This window comes from Phocoena phocoena, chromosome 20, assembly GCF_963924675.1.
Source record: "Phocoena phocoena chromosome 20, mPhoPho1.1, whole genome shotgun sequence".
NCBI lineage: Eukaryota > Metazoa > Chordata > Mammalia > Artiodactyla > Phocoenidae > Phocoena > Phocoena phocoena.
In genome coordinates this window covers 47,414,912-47,432,266 of record NC_089238.1, presented here as the reverse complement: position 1 = coordinate 47,432,266, position 17,355 = coordinate 47,414,912, and the positions used below count along the sequence as shown (strand labels likewise).

Here is a 17,355-nt window from a genome sequence, read left to right as displayed (position 1 = left end):
TCTCTCCCTCCCTATCTATACCTAATTTCCTTTACTTTCCTATAGGTGGCGCTGCAGAGGAGGGCAGAGCAGAGCGCGCCGCACTGTAGCAGGAGAGACTTCCCCAGTAGGGGGCGTAGGCCATAGGTGCTGGATCTCGGAAAGCCGTACGCAACGTCAGGGGCGGGAACAACTCTCGCCCCGCCCCTGCCATCTGAGGCGCCCTATGATTGGAGGGAGGAGCCATCACTTGGCAGTGCCGTTGGGGTGGAGGAAGAGGGCTTCGGCCGAAGGTGACGCTGAGGCGACGGAGGTGCGGAGAGCAGAGTGGGCCGTGAGTGAGGGTGAGCCACGGCAGCACTTCAGGCGCTCTCCCCCACCTCTCTGCGGTGAATGGCGGCGGGATGGAGCACGAGGGGAGCGGCGACAGCGGGGGATCGGCTGGGCTCCTGCAGCAGATCCTCAGCCTGAAGCTCGTGCCGCGCGTGGGCAACGGGACCTTGTGCCCTAACTCCACTTCTCTCTGCTCCTTCCCAGGTACCGGCCCCGCCCCGCGCCTGCGCACTGCGTGCCACTCCGCGGCCCCCCGGCTGCGCGGCGGCACCCCTAACGCAGCGAGCCGACTGGCATCCCGCGGTCCCGCCCGCTGGGGGCTGTTTTCCTCTTGGAAGAAGGTTCCCTCTCCCACGGCCGAGAGCTGGGGGCCTTAACCCCTCCCCTCGTCGCTTCCTTGCGGGCCCCTCGGGCCAGGCCACCCCGAGCCCGCGCTGGGGACCCGTCAGTGAAGGGAGCTCAGTCACCGCCCGAACTGATCTTGCTCTTAGGAGTTTCCAGACGCCCCAGGTTCAGACATGAACTCGGCAGAGCCCTGTAGGCGGCCGTCCCTTGTTTGGGGCACTGGAGGCGGTCATCCCCGCCCAGCCCCTTTCGTCCGCGCGGGCCTCTCGGCTATCCCAGCTCGGACAGCGCATGGTCCCGGCCGGGCTGAGGGCCGTCAGTCAGAACTCACACACCCTTTGTTTCTAGCGTAGCCCAACCCCTTTACGCGGGGAGGTGGTCTGCCGATCGCTACCGCCCAAGTTCAAATCCACCCCCTCCACCAGCGTCTCTTTCTAGGAATCATTTTCTGAGACCTGTTGCCGAGCCTCCCACTCATGCGTTCGAGGTCTTTGATGCAGCTTCTGTCTGACTCTTACCCACACTGGCGATTCTGCTGGGCCTGAGAGCAGAGTTTTTAAAAATTAGAAATCGAGATAGAAAGCTGTCGTGCTCAGAAAACTGAGAGGAGGAGAAAGTACTTGGGAAGGCCGAAAATAAAGCCTTTGACGGGAGAGCACGGTTGTGTGTTGGCCCTTTAAAGGCAAGAAGGCTGAGATAGGGGTGATTGAAGGGTGAGGTTGGGCTCTCCCGCAAAGCTGGCAGATACTTTGACTCAGTAAACAATGAGAGAACCGGCCTGAGACCTGCAAAGGAAGGAGGGTTGGGTTACTGACTGCAGTTGTAAACAAGGCACCTGTGATTTCTCTTTCGCTGGGCAGCGACTGCCAGGCGCCATTCAGCAGACACCAGGGACTTGATATGTATTACCTTCCTAGTATTTTCCCGGACAGGTTTGTGAAATAGTTAATAAGATAACCGTGTTGGGGCAGATGCAGATGTTAGCTTGAAATCATGCCTAAAACGATAATCTGGCAAAAGGTATCAAAAGTTACTAAGATCACATTTGACAGTGACAACAGAAATATATGGCATTCTGACGACACTGTCCAAAAAATGAAATGTTCATGCAGTCTGGAGGCAGTACTGAACTGGATCGGTCTGTTTTCATTGTTTCCTTACTTTCCCCACAATTCTTTATTTGGAAAATTTTCAAACCTACTGAAAAATTGAAATGATAGTATAACCAATATCTATATGCCCTTTACTTAGATTCATTATTAACATTTTGATTCTTTCGCTTCCTCTCTAAATATATATATGCATACACATAACGTTTTTACTTTCTGCGAGCCTTTTGAAAGGAAGTTACAGAAGTGACGATGCTTGACTCCTAATATTTCAGCACGTATCATTTAAAATGAAGACATTTTCTGCCACAACAAAAAAAAACACATCACACCCAAGAAATTAACATTGATAGAATATTATCTAATGTATTGGCCTTATTTAGATTTTCCCAATTTTCCCAGTTGTTCAAATAATGCCATTTTTAGCTTTTTTCCTTTATTTATTTATTTATTTTTTAATTTTGGTTGCGCCGGATCTTCATTGCAGTATGTGGGACTTCTTAGTTGCGGCATACAAACTCTTAGTTGCGGCATGCATGTGGGATCTAGTTCCCTGACCAGGGATCAAACCTGGGCCCTCTGCATTAAGAGCATGGAGTCTTACCCACTGGACCACCAGAGAAGTCCCTCCTTTGTTTTTTTAAAAATTCCAGGATCTAATCAAGGGTCCCACATTGCATTAAGTTGTCATGTCTCTTTAATCTTGTTGAATCTAGAACAGTTCCTCCATCCTTGTTTCAGTTTCTTGAGACAGACATTTTTTTTTTAAGTCCAGGCTAATTGTTTCATAGAATGTTCCATAATCTAAATTATCTCATTTTTTCTTCATGATTAGATTCAGATTAAATATTTTTGTTCAGAACGCTGCCTACACAGGTGATGTTGCCCACTTCCCAGGGCACCTCACCAGGAGACATTTAGTGTCAGTTTGTACCTTTATTGATAACACTAGGTTTAATCATTTGGTGAAGATGGTGTTTATCAGATCTGTCCACTGTAAGGGTACCTTAATCCTTTTGTAATAAATCATGTGAGGTGATAGTTTGAAACTGAATATTCTGTTCAATCTGTTTTGCTTTTAGTTGCCTTTTCCTTCTCTAAGAAAAGATTGAGATAAGTGGATTTGGAACAATAGTTTTAACATGTCACAGTAGAGAATCTGTAGCTAAGTGAATTGTTTTGCTTTCAGCAATTGTTCTGAAATATTCAACTGCAGTATGTATTTGAGTTTATGGGAACTTCTTTGAATATATAACTTGGGGGTGGTGATCACCGGGGATCATTCATTTAGCAGGTATACGTTGGTCAAGTGCAGGCTCTGGGCTGGGGGTATAAACATGCATGAGATAAAGACCTTGACCACAGCAAGCTGATCAGAATGGGATGGGTAAACACAGTGGGTAAACACACAACCTCCCTGCTGTATCTCTTCTTTAGCTGGAATGGACAGTAAGTACGTGAACTGTAATCCCTTTGGAGGCACCAAGGCCTGCTGACAGTGAATGTCGTTCACTGTCCTGATTCTGGAATTGTTTCTATTTTGGCCCCACAGAAAAGGTTCCTTGCATTTTATGCCAACTCGATATGGCAGAATCATTGCTCTGAAATAGTCTGTGGTTTATCACTGTCAGGAAGCTTTGAATTGATTGTTTTTTAAACCTGCATTTGCAATTTAGCTATTTAGATTTCTGCCTAACCCTCCTTATTGCAAGTTGTTCAGATTTCTTTTGTTGTTGTTGTCATTTTTAACAAATCTGAGTGCTATGAAAGGCAGAATTTTTTTTTCCTGTATCAGGAATAACATTTACTTTCTGAAGGTATGAATTTCATTATACCTTCAGCGTCAAAGTGTATCTTCTGATAAACTAAAACCCACTAATGTTTTGGTTGTGCCGTTGCTGGAATCAAGAATAGGTCACGGGCTTCCCTGGTGGCACAGTGGTTAAGAATCCGTCTGCCAATGCAGGGGACACGGGTTCGAGCCCTGGCCTGGGAAGATCCCACATGCCACAGAGCAACTAGAGCTCGTGTGCCACAACTGTGAAGCCCACGCACCTAGAGCCTGAGAAGCCCGCGCACCGCAACGAAGAGTAGCCCCTGCTCGCTGCAACCAGAGAAAGCCCTCACACAGCAACAAAGACCCAACTCAGCCAAAAATAAAAAAAAATACAAAATAAATAAATTTAAAAAAAAAAAAAAAAAAAAAAAAAAAAAAAGAATAGGTCACACTTGGATCAGTCATTTACTCATTCAGTCAACAAGTATTTACTCCGTGTCTATTGTGTGTCTGTTGTTTTCTAGGCACCAAGTAAAGGTGTGTTAGTAAACAAAAGAACTTTCATTCTAAAGGGGAGAGAGAAGACAAAATTTAAAAGTATGGAAAAGACTAACATAACATTGTGAAGCAACTATACTCCAATAACTTTTTTTTTTTAAAGTATGGAAAGGAACAGATGGTGGTGAGTGTAAGACAGGATAGGGGGATAGTAAGTGGCAGGTGTTGTGTGTCAAGTGGAATGCTGTTTTACTTAAGGTCACAAGGAAGCCCTCTATGATGGTGCCATTGGAGAAGAAATCTGAAGGGAATGAGGAACAAGCCACGCAGCTGTTGGGAGAAGAGCCTCGTGGGCGAGGGGCAGCAGGTTCAGAGGCCCTGGGACCAGAGCTTGTTAAGCAACATGAAGGAGGCCAGTGCAGTGGGTGGAACGGGGTGGGCAAGGCAGGGAGAGGAAGTGAGGTCATATCCCAGAAAGCCGTGTTAGAGGGTTTTGAGCAGAGGAAGGATGATCTGACTTACTTTTTTTTTTTTAAGTATACAATTTAATGAATTTTTGCAGTTTGCAACCATCACAAAAAGCAACTTTAGAATATTTTCATCACCCCAACAAGAAACCTTGTTCCCATTAGCACTGACTTTCTGTCTTTGTGTCGAGAATAGGTGGAAGACCAGATCAGGACAGATAAGATCTAGCCAGGCTAGGCCCAAGAGACCATTGGGATTGAGACAGGCCAGAGGGGCACACAGAAACAAGGGATGAGTGGGCAGCTAGGCAGTGGCCTCAGGAGAGAGGTGGCAGCCCACTGCTGGTAGTCCTGGTGGGTAAGTTAGCATTGTTTGGAGAGGAAGGGTGTCTAGGAAAACTCGCTGTTTTCCTTTTCTCTCACACTGCTGCTACACTCACAGCACTTCTGGAGCCGGATGTGTGGTTTTTTCCGTGCATCAAGCAATTCTGGGACACCAGTTGGGTGTCCTACAATTCAACTCAGTTCTGACACTGTCTACCTGGAGTTAGCATCCAATCCCACAGGTTAAAGGCTCAGTTCCACAAGCCTGCCCCAACCCCCAACTTCAGATGCCAGTCAGAAGTCCAGGTTGTCACATGTGCTTCTGACCAACTGAGCTTCCCGTGTCCTCCTCGTTCAGTTATTTTGCTAGAGCAGCTCATAGAATTCAGGAAAACAGTTTACTTATTAGGTTACTGGTATATTACCAAGGATATTAAAGGTTGGAAATGAACACCAGATAAAGAGGTACATAGGGTGAAGTCTGGAAGGGTCCCCGAGCAGAGGCGCTTCTGTCCCTTTGGAGCTGGGGTGGGCCACCCTCCCAGCACATAGATGTTTTCACCAACCCAGAAGCTCTCTGAACTCTGTACTTTTGGAATTTTTATGGAGGCTTCATCACTTAGGCATGACCAATTAATAACTCCCTCTAGCCTCTGTCCCCTCTCCAGAGAATGGAGGGTGGTGCTGAAAGTTCCAAGCTTATAATCATGGCTTGGTCTTTCTGGTAACCATCCAGGAGCCCACCAAGAGTTGCCTCATGAGAACAAAAGACACCTGGAAATTCCAAGGGATTTAGGAGCTCTGCATCAGGAACCAGGGTCAAAGACTAAGTATTAGAACAAAAGATTTTCCTAGCACCATTATCTACAAGGGTTTTAGGAGCTCTGTGTCAGGAATCAGGAGTAGAGACCAGTATATATATATTAGTATTTCACAAGGAGACAGATGGATCCCCTGGCAGGCAGGTGGGGTTGGGTAAGAGAGGGGTCTCACAGTGGGCAGTGTGGACAGATGCAGGCTGATGGGCAGTTAGCATCTAGGCAGTCCAGCATCGAGTTGCAGGACTGAGCAGGACTGCAGTTCCCAGGACCGAGGCAGTTTACTTAGCACCCTGGCATCAGAGGCACTGGCTGTGCCCATACAGTTGTTTGACCTGGAACATAAGGCAGAGTGGGGCCAGCTGAAAGGATGGCTGGGTGCCAAGCCTCACGATTCCCACTTCCATTTCTGCTGGTTGGAGCCAGGTTGGTCTTGAGGCCTGGCTTGGAAACGAGGTGACTCAGCTGTGGAGGCTAGAGGGCCGGGGAGCCAGCCGTTACAAACCCCTTTTGTTAACACAGGACTCACCTAGAGGATTCTGAAATCTGTGTGGCTTTTCTCTTTAACTCAAATATCTGTCTGAAAAATATTCTTAAAGATACACACACCCTGTGGGCAGGGATCTTTGTCTTTTTTAAAATTTTTGTTTTTGTTGTTCACTGATGTGCCCGGCATATGGAATGGTCTCAGTAAGTATTATATTTGCTGAATGAATGAACTCTCAGTGCTTGTATTAGTTTGCTATTGCTACTGAAACAATTTATGACAAATTTAGTGGCTTAACACAGCACAGATTTATCATCCTACGGTCCCGGAGGTCAGAAGTCCAAAATGGGTCAGCAGAGCTGCCTTCCTTCTGAAGGCTCTAGGGAGAATTTGTTTTCATGTCTTTTCCAGCTTCTAGAAGTCACCTGCATCCTTTGGCCTATGGCTCCTTCCTCTATCTTTAAAGCCAGCAGCATAGCATCTTCAAATCTCTCTGACTCTGACCCTCTTACAAGAACCCTTGATTACATTAGGCCCAACTGTAAAATCCAGGCTAACCCCCACCATCCCAAGATGCTTAATCTAATCACACCTGCACACTCCTTTTTGTTATGTAAGGTCACATTTTCATAGGCTCTGGGGTTGAGGATGTGGGCATCTTTGGGGCCTCTTCTGCCACCAGTGCTTCATCTGATTTCCCCTTATAATTTTTTTTTTTATGAAACCACCTCGATGACAGTTTCTCTTTTTTAAAATTTATTTATTTATTTATTTTTGGCTGTGTTGGGTCTTCGTTGCTACGTGCGGGCTTTCTCTAGTTGCGGCAAGGGGGGACTGCTTTTCATTGCGGTGCGTGGGCTTCTCATCGCGGTGGCTTCTCTTGTGCGCTCTAGGTGCATGGGCTCAGTAGTTGTGGCACACGGGCTTAGTTGCTCTGTGGCATGTGTGATCTTCCCAGACCAGGGCTGGAACCTGTGTCCCCTGCATTGGCAGGCAGATTCTTTTTTTTTGTTGTTGTTGTTGTTGTTGTACGCGGGCCTCTCACTGTTGTGGCCTCTGCCGTTGCGGAGCACAGGCTCCGGGCGCGCAGGCTCAGCAGCCACGGCTCACGGGCCCAGCCGCTCCGCGGCATGTGGGATCTTCCCGGACCGGGGCACGAACCCGTGTCCCCTGCATCGGCAGGTGGACTCTCAACCACTGCGCCACTAGGGAAGTCGCTCTCCTTATAATCTTTTATTTCAGATTAATATCCTGATTTATTCTTCAGCATAGGGAAATGATGTGACTTTAGCTGCCAGAGTAAACAAAGCTGAAGATAATGCACTTTATTTGAAACAGTGAACAAGGAAATACTGTAAGATATGTAGACAAAGATTTTAGACTGTGTGTTGACCCAGGGGAATGAAAAGTACTATATGATAATCAATAAATAGCTATTAAATAGATGGCAAATTAAGGCGCAGTAGATTAAAGGGAAATCACTTAGTTTTTTTAAAATGTTTTATTAATTGAGGTTTGCCTTAGCTGTTACAGTCCTGTAATAAACCCATCCATCTGAAAAGTGTTTTATAAATTGTACTACTCATCTAATGTAATATAGCCTTTTTTTCCTACTTTGAGTGACTTAAGTGATGCGATATAACATATGTAGGCAGCGCGCTAGCTGATGGATGTAGCTCAGGGTTATAGGAAGGTGCATACTGCTTCTCCTTCTCAGAGACTCAGGGAGGAGCTGGCCTGCTGTGCCAGATCTTGTTTGCAAACAGATTCCTTTCAGCTTTCAGGAAAATCGAGATGTGAGTTGATAGCCCAGCAGGCCTCCTTGGGCAGGTGCTGTGCTCCAGAGAAGTGGGAACAAGTGAGCGTTGATATCTGCTAGGGCTGCTAGAACAAAATACCACAGACTGAGCAGCTTAAACAACAGAAGTGTATTTTCTCACAGTTCTGGAGACTGGAAGTCCAAGATGAGGGTGCCGGCATGGTCAGGTTGTGGTGAGGGCCCTCTTGGGCCACCTTATTGATATGTCCTCACATGATGGGGAGAGAAAGAGAACAAGAGAGAGAGAGACATCTCTCTTCCTCTTATAAGGCCACAGTCCTGTCAGATTAGGGCTGCCGCACATGAATCCAGTCCATAGCAGTTGAGTAGAACACCCGAGTGTCCAGACCTACATTGAAGTTACCAACTTAGTGTGTCTCTGGCAGATCAAGGCCTCACCTGCCAGTTCACTGCCCCGATGGTTCTGTGGCAGCCAGTAAGAAGCCAAGCTCCAGCAGTGCCTTGAGTTGCTGCGGAAAGCAGTGCTTGTCTCTTAAATTTGGGGCGCTCCAGCAGAAGCCCCGTGACGGCAAGGCCCAGGAGTGGTCTCACGTCATTGGTGGCAGACAGCAGCCAGGACGGCAGCTGCTCTGGGGTCTTGGAGGCAGGTTTGTATCCTGTTTGTCCGCCCCTGGGTAGTTCTTATAGAGTTCTGTGCATACTGGGTGGTGTAATGGAGTTCAGAGTCTCTTAAGTGATTTGGGGAGGAGCTGGGAAGGACTGTGGGATTGAAGACGGGGTTACTGCTTTAGCAGGGAACTGCATGACGCTGTCCTGTGGCTTGGGGATGAGCTGGCAGTGGGTGGTACACAAGGGGGCCTTGGGCGGGGGAGGCCAGGGTTCAACAGCAGCGGCCCAGGCAGGAGGGATTTATCAGGGAGGGGCAGTACCTGAACACCAGACTCTGCAACCTCTGGAGCTGCTGCCAAGAAGAGAGGGCAAGTCTCCTGGGCCATGGAAGCAAGAAGGGCTGGTGCCAGAGGCTAGAAAGGAGCTTGCAGTGGTATCTGGTAGAGTAAGTCCCCTACGTAAGAACGAGTTCTGTTCCGAGAGCACGTTCTTCTTAAGTCTAATTTGTTCATAAGTCCAACAAAGTTAGCCTAGGTACCCAACTAACACAATTGGCTATGTAGTACCGTACTGTAATAGTTTTATAATAGTTTTCACACAAATAATACATAAAAAACAAACACAATAAAGACAACATTTCTAATCTTACAGTACAGTACCTTGAAAAGTACAGTAGTCCAGTACAACAGCTGGCATCCAGGGGCTGGCATCGAGGGAACAGGCAAGAAGAGTTACTGACTGCAGGAGGGAGAGGAGGTGGGAGATGGTAGAGCTGAAGGATCGTCAGCAACAGGAGACGGAGGGCAAGCTGCAGTTTCACTCACGCCTGACGTTGATGGAATGCATGTTCGCATCTTTGAAAGTTCGCAACTTGAAGGTTCTTGTGTAGGGGACTAACTGTACAGGTTTGTTCCTGAAGACGATGGGGACCCAAACCCTGAGGACTGAGAGCCCCGCCCACAATTTCTGATAGATGCTATTGACTGGGAAGGGCTTTTTTGTTTGTGTGTGTGATTTTTTTTGGTGGAGGAAGAGCAGTAGTTAGTATACATATATTTTTTTACATGTTATACATATATGTTTATGTTATATATATTTAAGCTTGGGACATTACTGTTTAATCACTTTATACTCCACATTGCATGATTTAGACTTGGTTTAACAATTTGCCAAACACCATCAAACAAAATAGACAAGATTTGACAGTATTGTAAAATTATTCTGAAGGTGTATCTTGTTCAGCAGAAAGGAAAAGAAAACTTATACCAGTGGTTTGAAACCTTTTGTAGCTATCTGATAATTTGTCACCAGAATGGAAGTACAAAAACATCCTCAGTCGTTTGTTATTTTTAATAAGCATTGAGCCCTAGATGAGGTGTCCCTGATTTTTTTATTGAGAGCATTCCATCCAAAACAAGAGCGAGGGACTTCCCTGGTGGCCTAGCAGTTAAGACTGCGCTCCCAATGCAGGGGGCCTGGGTTCGATCCCTGGTCAGGGAACTAGATCCCACATACTGCAACTAAGAGTTTGCATGCCGCAACTAAAGATCCCGCATGCCGCAACAAAAATCCCTCATGCTGCAACTAAGACCTGGAGCAGCCAAATAAATAAATATTAAAAAGGAAAAAAAGGGACTTCCCTGGTGGCACAGTGGTTGAGAATCCGCCTGCCAATGCAGGGGACACAGGTTCGAGCCCTGGTCCGGGAAGATCCCACATGCCGCAGAGCAACTAAGCCCATGCGCCACAACTACTGAGCCTGCGCTCTAGAGCCCAGGAGCCACAACTACTCTAGCCACATGCCTAGAGCCCTTGCTCCGCAGCAAGAGAAGCCACTGCGATAAGAAGGCCGCGCACCGCAACAAAGAGTAGCCCCACTCACCACAACTAAAGAAAGCCCGTGTGCAGCAACAAAGACCCAACGCAGCCAAAAAAATTAATTAATTAATTTTAAAAAACCAACAACAACCAGGAGCGAGACATCCTAATCTTGGTATATGTATAATATGGTATTAACCGAAACTTTGACTTAATATGTGCAGAGAATTAGTGCAGTCATCAGTGAGAGTGTGGAGGGTGCCCGGTGGGGATTTGGCCCCCCATCTAATCACCCCTGGCTCCCTAACTCCTCCTCCCCCTGCTCCCAACAAGAGTAAAAATAAAAAGAAATTGATTTGGGAAAAACCACACACTACAGTGTGCTTACAACTCAAATGCAACTTCAAGAAAAGCCCCTGGCCCTCCCCTTTGCCACTCTCCCTTCTCCCCCAGCTCACTGATGCTCCTCACTGGTCGCTCTCCCCCCCCACCCCCCGTTTTTTGGCTGTGCCCCATGGCATGTGGGATCTTAGTTCCCTGACCAGGGATTGATCGTGCACCCCCTGCATTGGGAACGAGGAGTCTTATTCACTGCACCACCAGAGAATTCCCAAGCTTTAAAAAAATTTTTTTTTAATTTTATTATTTATTTTTGGCCGCATTGGGTCTTTGTTGCTGTGCGCGGGCTTTTTCTAGTCACGGCGAACAGGGCTACTCTTCATTGTGGTGTTCAGGCTTCTCTCTCACTGCGGTGGCTTCTCTTGTTGAGGAGCACGGGCTCTAGGCACGAGGGCTTCAGTAGTTGTGGCACACAGGCTCAGTAGTTGTGGCTCGCGGGCTTAGTTGCTCCGCGGGATGTGGGATCTTCCCGGACCAGGGTTCAAACCCGTGTCCCCTGCATTGGCAGGCAGATTCTTAACCACTGCGCCACCAGGGAAGCCCCCGCTTTGTTTGTTTTATCAAAGTAAAAAGTGAATGGTCATAAACCCTATTCCCCAGAAATGACAGTTTTCTATATCTTAATATATATAAGAGGTGGCACAGAGGATGAGGGCATTGCTTCCAGCATGGGTCAACCCAGCCTATCCTATTCCCCAGAAATAACAATTTTCTATATCTTAATAAATATAAGAGGTGCACAGAGGATGAGGGCATTGCTTCCAGCATGGGTCAACCTGGGCTCTGCCTCGTGCTGCAGTGTGGGCTCCAGCAAGTTTCCTCACCTCCCTCTGCTTCTGTTTCCTCAACCAAGAGTCAGAGATATTAATATGTGCTTCATAGAGCTACTTTGAGAATTACGTGAGTTAATATTTGTCAAGCACTTAAAACAGTGCCTGTGTATGTTATAAATATTTATTAAATAAACATATGTCCAGACTCTTTTGAGTAGACAGAAGCATTTACACGCATTTGTTTCTTTTGTTTTTTGTTTTCACAAAAACAGGATCTTATTCTGCGTATTATTCTGAAGCTTAAGCTTTTTTACTTCGCACTGTGGGTTCGCGCTTACCCCCTCAGTATGTAAAGAGCTGCCCCTATTTTTGTTGATTGTGTAACGTTTCATTATGCGGATGCACCATAACAGGTTTCACAAGTCCTCCATTGACAGACATGCAGTTGGTGTCTAGTTTTTGCCAGTACAGACAGGGCTGCCAGGAACCTCGTGACCTTGTCCTTGCCCTTGTGTATTCCTGGAAGTAAAATCACTGTGGCAAAGGGTATGCACAGTTGACTGTTTTGGAGACACACTTCCAGTTTACCCTCCAGAGATGGCTTTCTAGTTTGTGTTCCTACTGGGAGTGTAAGATGCCACCTGTGAAGTACTGTGCTGACAACCCTTTACTGCTCAAAAAACCTTTGATGGTACCTTGTAGGGCTTACATGTTGAAGTCCTTAGTTTGGCCTTCAAAGCCCCCCGTAATGTGACCCCACCTATCTTTGCATCCTAACTACTGTTACTCTTATAAACCCTTTGCTTCAGGCAGGTCAGCGGTTTTTAACCAGGGTAATTATGCCCACAGGGGACGTGTGACAATGTCAGGATATTGTGGTTGCCACAACGGGAGAGAGCGCTACCAGCATCCAGAGGGTAGAGGCCAGGGGTGTTGCTCCACATCCTACAGCTGACAGCCTCCCACAACAAAGAGTTAAATGGTCCAGACGTCAATAGTGCTGTGGTGCAGAAACCCCAGTTGAGCTGTTGACTGATCTTTAAAATTGCCTGGTATTTACCTGCCTCAAGTGCAGGGATGGACAACAGATTTCATCTAGTGTGACACCTTCATTATATCCATATATGGGTAAAGAGCTCTCTTGAGAATTCTGAAGCCATGCCTGGGCCCACTGGGGGAAAATGTTATGTCTGCTAAATCGTAAAGTCATGAGGGCAGGATGGTATCTCCTCCTGTTTTTGTATTTTCCAAGATATCGCATGCATAGGTTTGTATACATAGTTGTTGGACAAATATCTTAATGTTTCCTGAGTTACTGTCATCCTAAGAGGGATAGAGGTTCTCTGAAGGAACCAGCTCCTCTTCTAACCTGCCCTCTCACTTGCCATTTGTCTTTAAGCGAAACATTTACATATTCTGGTATTTATTTCATGTCTTAAAGAGCTTTGATACCCTAATAGGAGGTGAGGGGTTGATATTTACTGCATTGTCTTGAAAATGATTGTTGAATGAATGTAATTGTATATAGAGCTTTTCCATTTGAGATGACTGAATAATCAAGAAGGCAGGGACGGTCATCAGGCATTGACTGCATAGCACCCAGTCAGTGGTACTTACATTTGTCCTTATGGGAGGGAAATCATTTAAGTGAATTTTCAAATCTGGGTGAACCTTTTCTTCAGTGTTTGGGAGTACAGGTAGCTTGTCAGGGGTTGGCCAACCTTTTCTGTAAAGGGCCAGATTGTAAATATTTTAGGCTTTGCAGGTCATATGGTCTCTGTCACTGTTTCAGCCCTGCTCTTGTAGCTTGAAAACAGCCATAGGCAAGACTTAAATGAATGGGCATGGCTGTGTTCCAGTAAGAGTTTATGTACACAGACAGGAGGTGGCCATAGTTTACTTATCCCTCGCAAACCATCAATGTTTGGATATTTGACTGATGAACCCCCATTGCAACTGAATGGTTTTGAAAAGGAAATAGCTGGGCATAGTGACTACCCCTTTGTAATGATTGCACTGGGAAAGGCAGTGATGTACGACCTTTCTTTGCTTTCCCTTGTAGAGATGTGGTATGGTGTGTTCCTGTGGGCACTGGTGTCCTCTCTCTTCTTTCATGTCCCTGCTGGATTACTGGCTCTCTTCACCCTCAGACATCACAAATATGGTAGGTTCATGTCTGTAAGCATCCTGTTGATGGGCATCGTGGGACCAATTACTGCTGGAATCTTGACAAGTATGTTAGACATTAAAATACAGTCAAAATGTTTCATTTGACTAGTTAGTTAATTTTAGGAACCAGTTTAGAAGCATGTCTCAATGAGATGAAGAAGAAAGAGTGATCTTTAACCACAGATCCTGTTTTTTTTCTCACCCCAGTCCCCCCTTATTTGGCTAACATCTTTGACTTACTGAGCCAGATTTTGTCTCGCTGGCTTCAGGGAAGTCATGTTAAGCTTTGTGAGATAGATCTTGTGAAATAGGTCACTAGCAAAAGAAGATATTTGTCTTTTTGGAAGCTGCTGCTCCTTTCTCTTCAGCTGTCACTTCACTGATTTGTGACCTTGCAAGCTGGTTAACAGAGCACTTCCACTCATCCAGGTGTAGTTATTTTAAGGATGGAAGAATAATTCTAATGACAAGAATTATTGTTTAGAAAAGTACCTGGTTGTTTTTTCCTCTCAGGACTTTCTGAATAAGAATTGGAGTAACATTCATAATTATAAATTATTTTTACCTGTCTGGTGTTTTTTTGGGGGGAAGGGTGGCTTTTGCTCATGTCAAGGGGATGAGAAGAAGTTTAAATCATTTTTAAGCTCATAATGAAATATAAATAATATGTATATTCTATATAAATTAAAAATTATAAGAAAGCAAAATTAAAAATCCTCCATTACTGCATTCCTAAGTGGTATCACAGTTTGCATTTTGGTATATGCTTTCAGACTTTTTTGTAGGTATACATGTAAACATAAATTTTTTTCACTGTGAATTTAAACCTTGAGCTTCAAGCAGAATTCTCCCTCTCTTTGACTTGAGGGATTTTTTGGGGACAGGGTGGCCTAGTTTCTCTGTGTTCCACAGATGATGAAACCTTTGTGATAACACGGGGGAGGAGGCCAGTTTTCTCCTGTTTGCATTAAGGAGTTTCCATAACGGGCCTTAAAAAATATTTTTAACTGTATCACCTACTGCTATCTTTAGAGACCCTCTGCGCCAGTTTCCTTGCAGGATTACTGGCCCCCAGGACCTGTTTCAGATTTCTCTTCAGTAAAATAGGGATGCTGTGTGATGACTAAATGAAAAAATGTGAATATAAAATACTTAACCAGAATATCTACCATAAAGTAATTGTGCAGTAAATGTCGTGTTCATGTCCTTCTTCGACTCTAGTGCATACAATCTGTTCCCTTCCCATTTTGCTGCTCCTTCTGGTTTGCTTTTTCCTGTCTTCCCTTAATCATCCAAATCCCACTTTGGGACCCAGTTCAACTTCTTTAAGCTTCTTCTGACTCAACCTACTTTTTTTGGAGACAAATTACAAAGAGGCCCAATGGAACATGTGCCTTTCAGATGTTAGGAGCACAGTGTTTGTGCATTGCCTCTGGCGGTGGGCATTTCAAAGTCACAAATGTTCCTGGCAACCAACACAGATATTGACTAGTATTGTTCTTTCTTCTCCTTAAAATATGTCAGTATAATGTCACATCACATTTGTAAAAGGTGTAGACACTTGATTGAAACACTATATTTCATCTTGCATTATTCAAAATCTACTTCATGTTTGTGTTTCTGTCTTGTGTCTCCAGCTAGCTTCTGTGACCAAGGAGAATTCTGTTTGGAGCATTTTGAGGTGGGGCGGGGGGCGGCAGGGCGGTCATCTGAGATGTTTGGATCTGTTATTTTCAAACTATTGAAATCTTGACTTTCTTTGTACAATGCTGAGTCCCTGTGAGCAAATCAGGGTACCTGAGTAGAGAGAGAGATGTTTGCTTTGTTTTGTTTACTCAATTTCTAGGAAGTTACAGTGACTAACATAATAAAAAAGATTAATGATTTGGGTAACAGAAAGGACTCCCCAAGTATCCCTCACCTCTTGCCCTTTGAATGAATAGCAACTTGATAGGCTTAGGGTCCCCCTCTTTTCCTTTTCCCACCCCTTTCTCCATCCATTTCTTGAGGGGAAATCTGAGTATAGTACACAGTAGAGTGGGGTTTCCCTGTGGCTGCTCCTGAAATATTTCTTGCTCAGTCCCACAGGGAAGATTCTTTGTCATTTATTGCCAAGAGTTTGTTAGGTACCTGTTAAATGCATGAGGAATAAGAGATGTTTTTGAGTTTGTAATCAGGTTATGTGGAAATCACCATCTTTGTGATTTCAGCTATGACTTCCAGGTGGTTTTATTCAGTAAATCTAAGAGACTCAGTTTAAAGGAGTCACTTTTCAACACCTAAAAACACTTGTCAGTGATTTGCAAACCATATAAGGAATACTTAAAACCTAGTCAGCAAAAAGAATAGACAAAACAAAACATTTCTGTAATGTCTAAATTTTAATGTAAAAAATTTAGAACATTCTACTGGTAGAATTTTAAGTGCTGTATTTTCCTGGTTATATTAACCTTTTTTAAAAAAATATTCTTGAATTTTTGAACAGGTGCAGCAATTGCTGGAGTGTACCGAGCAGCAGGAAAGGAAATGATTCCATTTGAAGCCCTCACCTTGGGCACTGGACAGACATTTTGTGTAGTGGTGGTCTCCTTTTTACGGATTTTAGCTACTCTATAGCACATACCCTTGTGCTATGATGGTGAACCTAAGTTTCATAGAATCCTCAAAAAGAATACAGTATGGAATGTGTTTTCTTAGTTCTTCAAACGGGAAGCAACTTGGATGGAAAGGTATATGAAGAACAACATTTCAGTCCTTTCTTCAATTTGAAGCTCCAGGAATTAAAGATCTTTTTGGACTCATTGTTCTCAACCAAAACAAATCAACTCTCTTTTCTTTCTTTCTTTTTTTTACATATTTAATTCAGGCAGTTTTACGGGTGTACCTTTACGCAAGCCAGGTCAGCAGTGCTTCTGGGTTGGCATCCTTCACACTGAAATTTATAATGTTCTGTGAGAAAATGCAACGTTGCATATTTCAGAGAAATTATGGATCATATTAGTTTATTTCTGAGCAGAATATACTATACTAAAATCTAACTTGATCTAATCTTGATTAAAATTTGGCAAACTCATCTCTTGCTACATCTTCATGACAGTAAGTGCCAAGTAGGTTTTGGTTGAATGTCGTGTTGAGAACAAATTTGGTGAAATCTGTTGCACACAAAAAAATCTATAACTCAAGTAGTGGCTTCGATTCCTTTGTTTAAAGAAAAAGGAGCTAACTACTGAATGATGTGACATTTTTATGGATAACTATCTTGACCTCTGATTATTTAATATATTTTAAGAGATGTGAATTTGTTTTTTGGTACATTTTATCAAAATAAGCTAGATAATTGAGACTTTTTCCCCTAAAGCTCCTGTACCACCTCTTCCTATTACTTTTATTCTATTGTTTTTATTTAGTTTAATTGGAAACATACTCTATTAAAGAGTTGGGAGTTGAAAATTTTCACCCAGATTGTTTAGGACACTCTTTGAACATTGAGGCACACGCACAAAAAGATACTTTAAGCGTTCTGTTACTGTTTTTCTTAGTGACTTTGGTTTACTCATGGCTCTTGAAAAATTGTATAAGTGCAGCTTAAACTAGAGTTAGTGGTTATGGATTTCCTAGTCTTAATGTGGTTACCTAGTGGTGGGTCTTCAGCTCACGTTCACAGTATTGG

The 17,355-nt window shown here is 44.5% G+C and overlaps 1 protein-coding gene across 2 annotated transcripts; it reads left to right on the top strand.

Moving 5' to 3' along the window:
* Positions 1-228: 228 nt before the first annotated feature.
* TMEM170A (transmembrane protein 170A) lies at positions 229-16,837 on the top strand. 2 transcript variants are annotated; one of them, XM_065899516.1, is made up of 3 exons: positions 229-516; positions 13,579-13,749; positions 16,171-16,837. In XM_065899516.1, exons 1-3 carry the CDS (start codon positions 384-386, stop codon positions 16,299-16,301), a joined length of 435 nt encoding a protein of 144 aa, XP_065755588.1. In that variant the 5' UTR covers positions 229-383; the 3' UTR covers positions 16,302-16,837. The 2 variants fall into 2 exon arrangements, with proteins under 2 accessions (XP_065755588.1, XP_065755589.1); XM_065899517.1 differs by having other exon boundaries at positions 384-516; positions 13,579-13,680; positions 16,171-16,301.
* Positions 16,838-17,355: the final 518 nt, after the last annotated feature.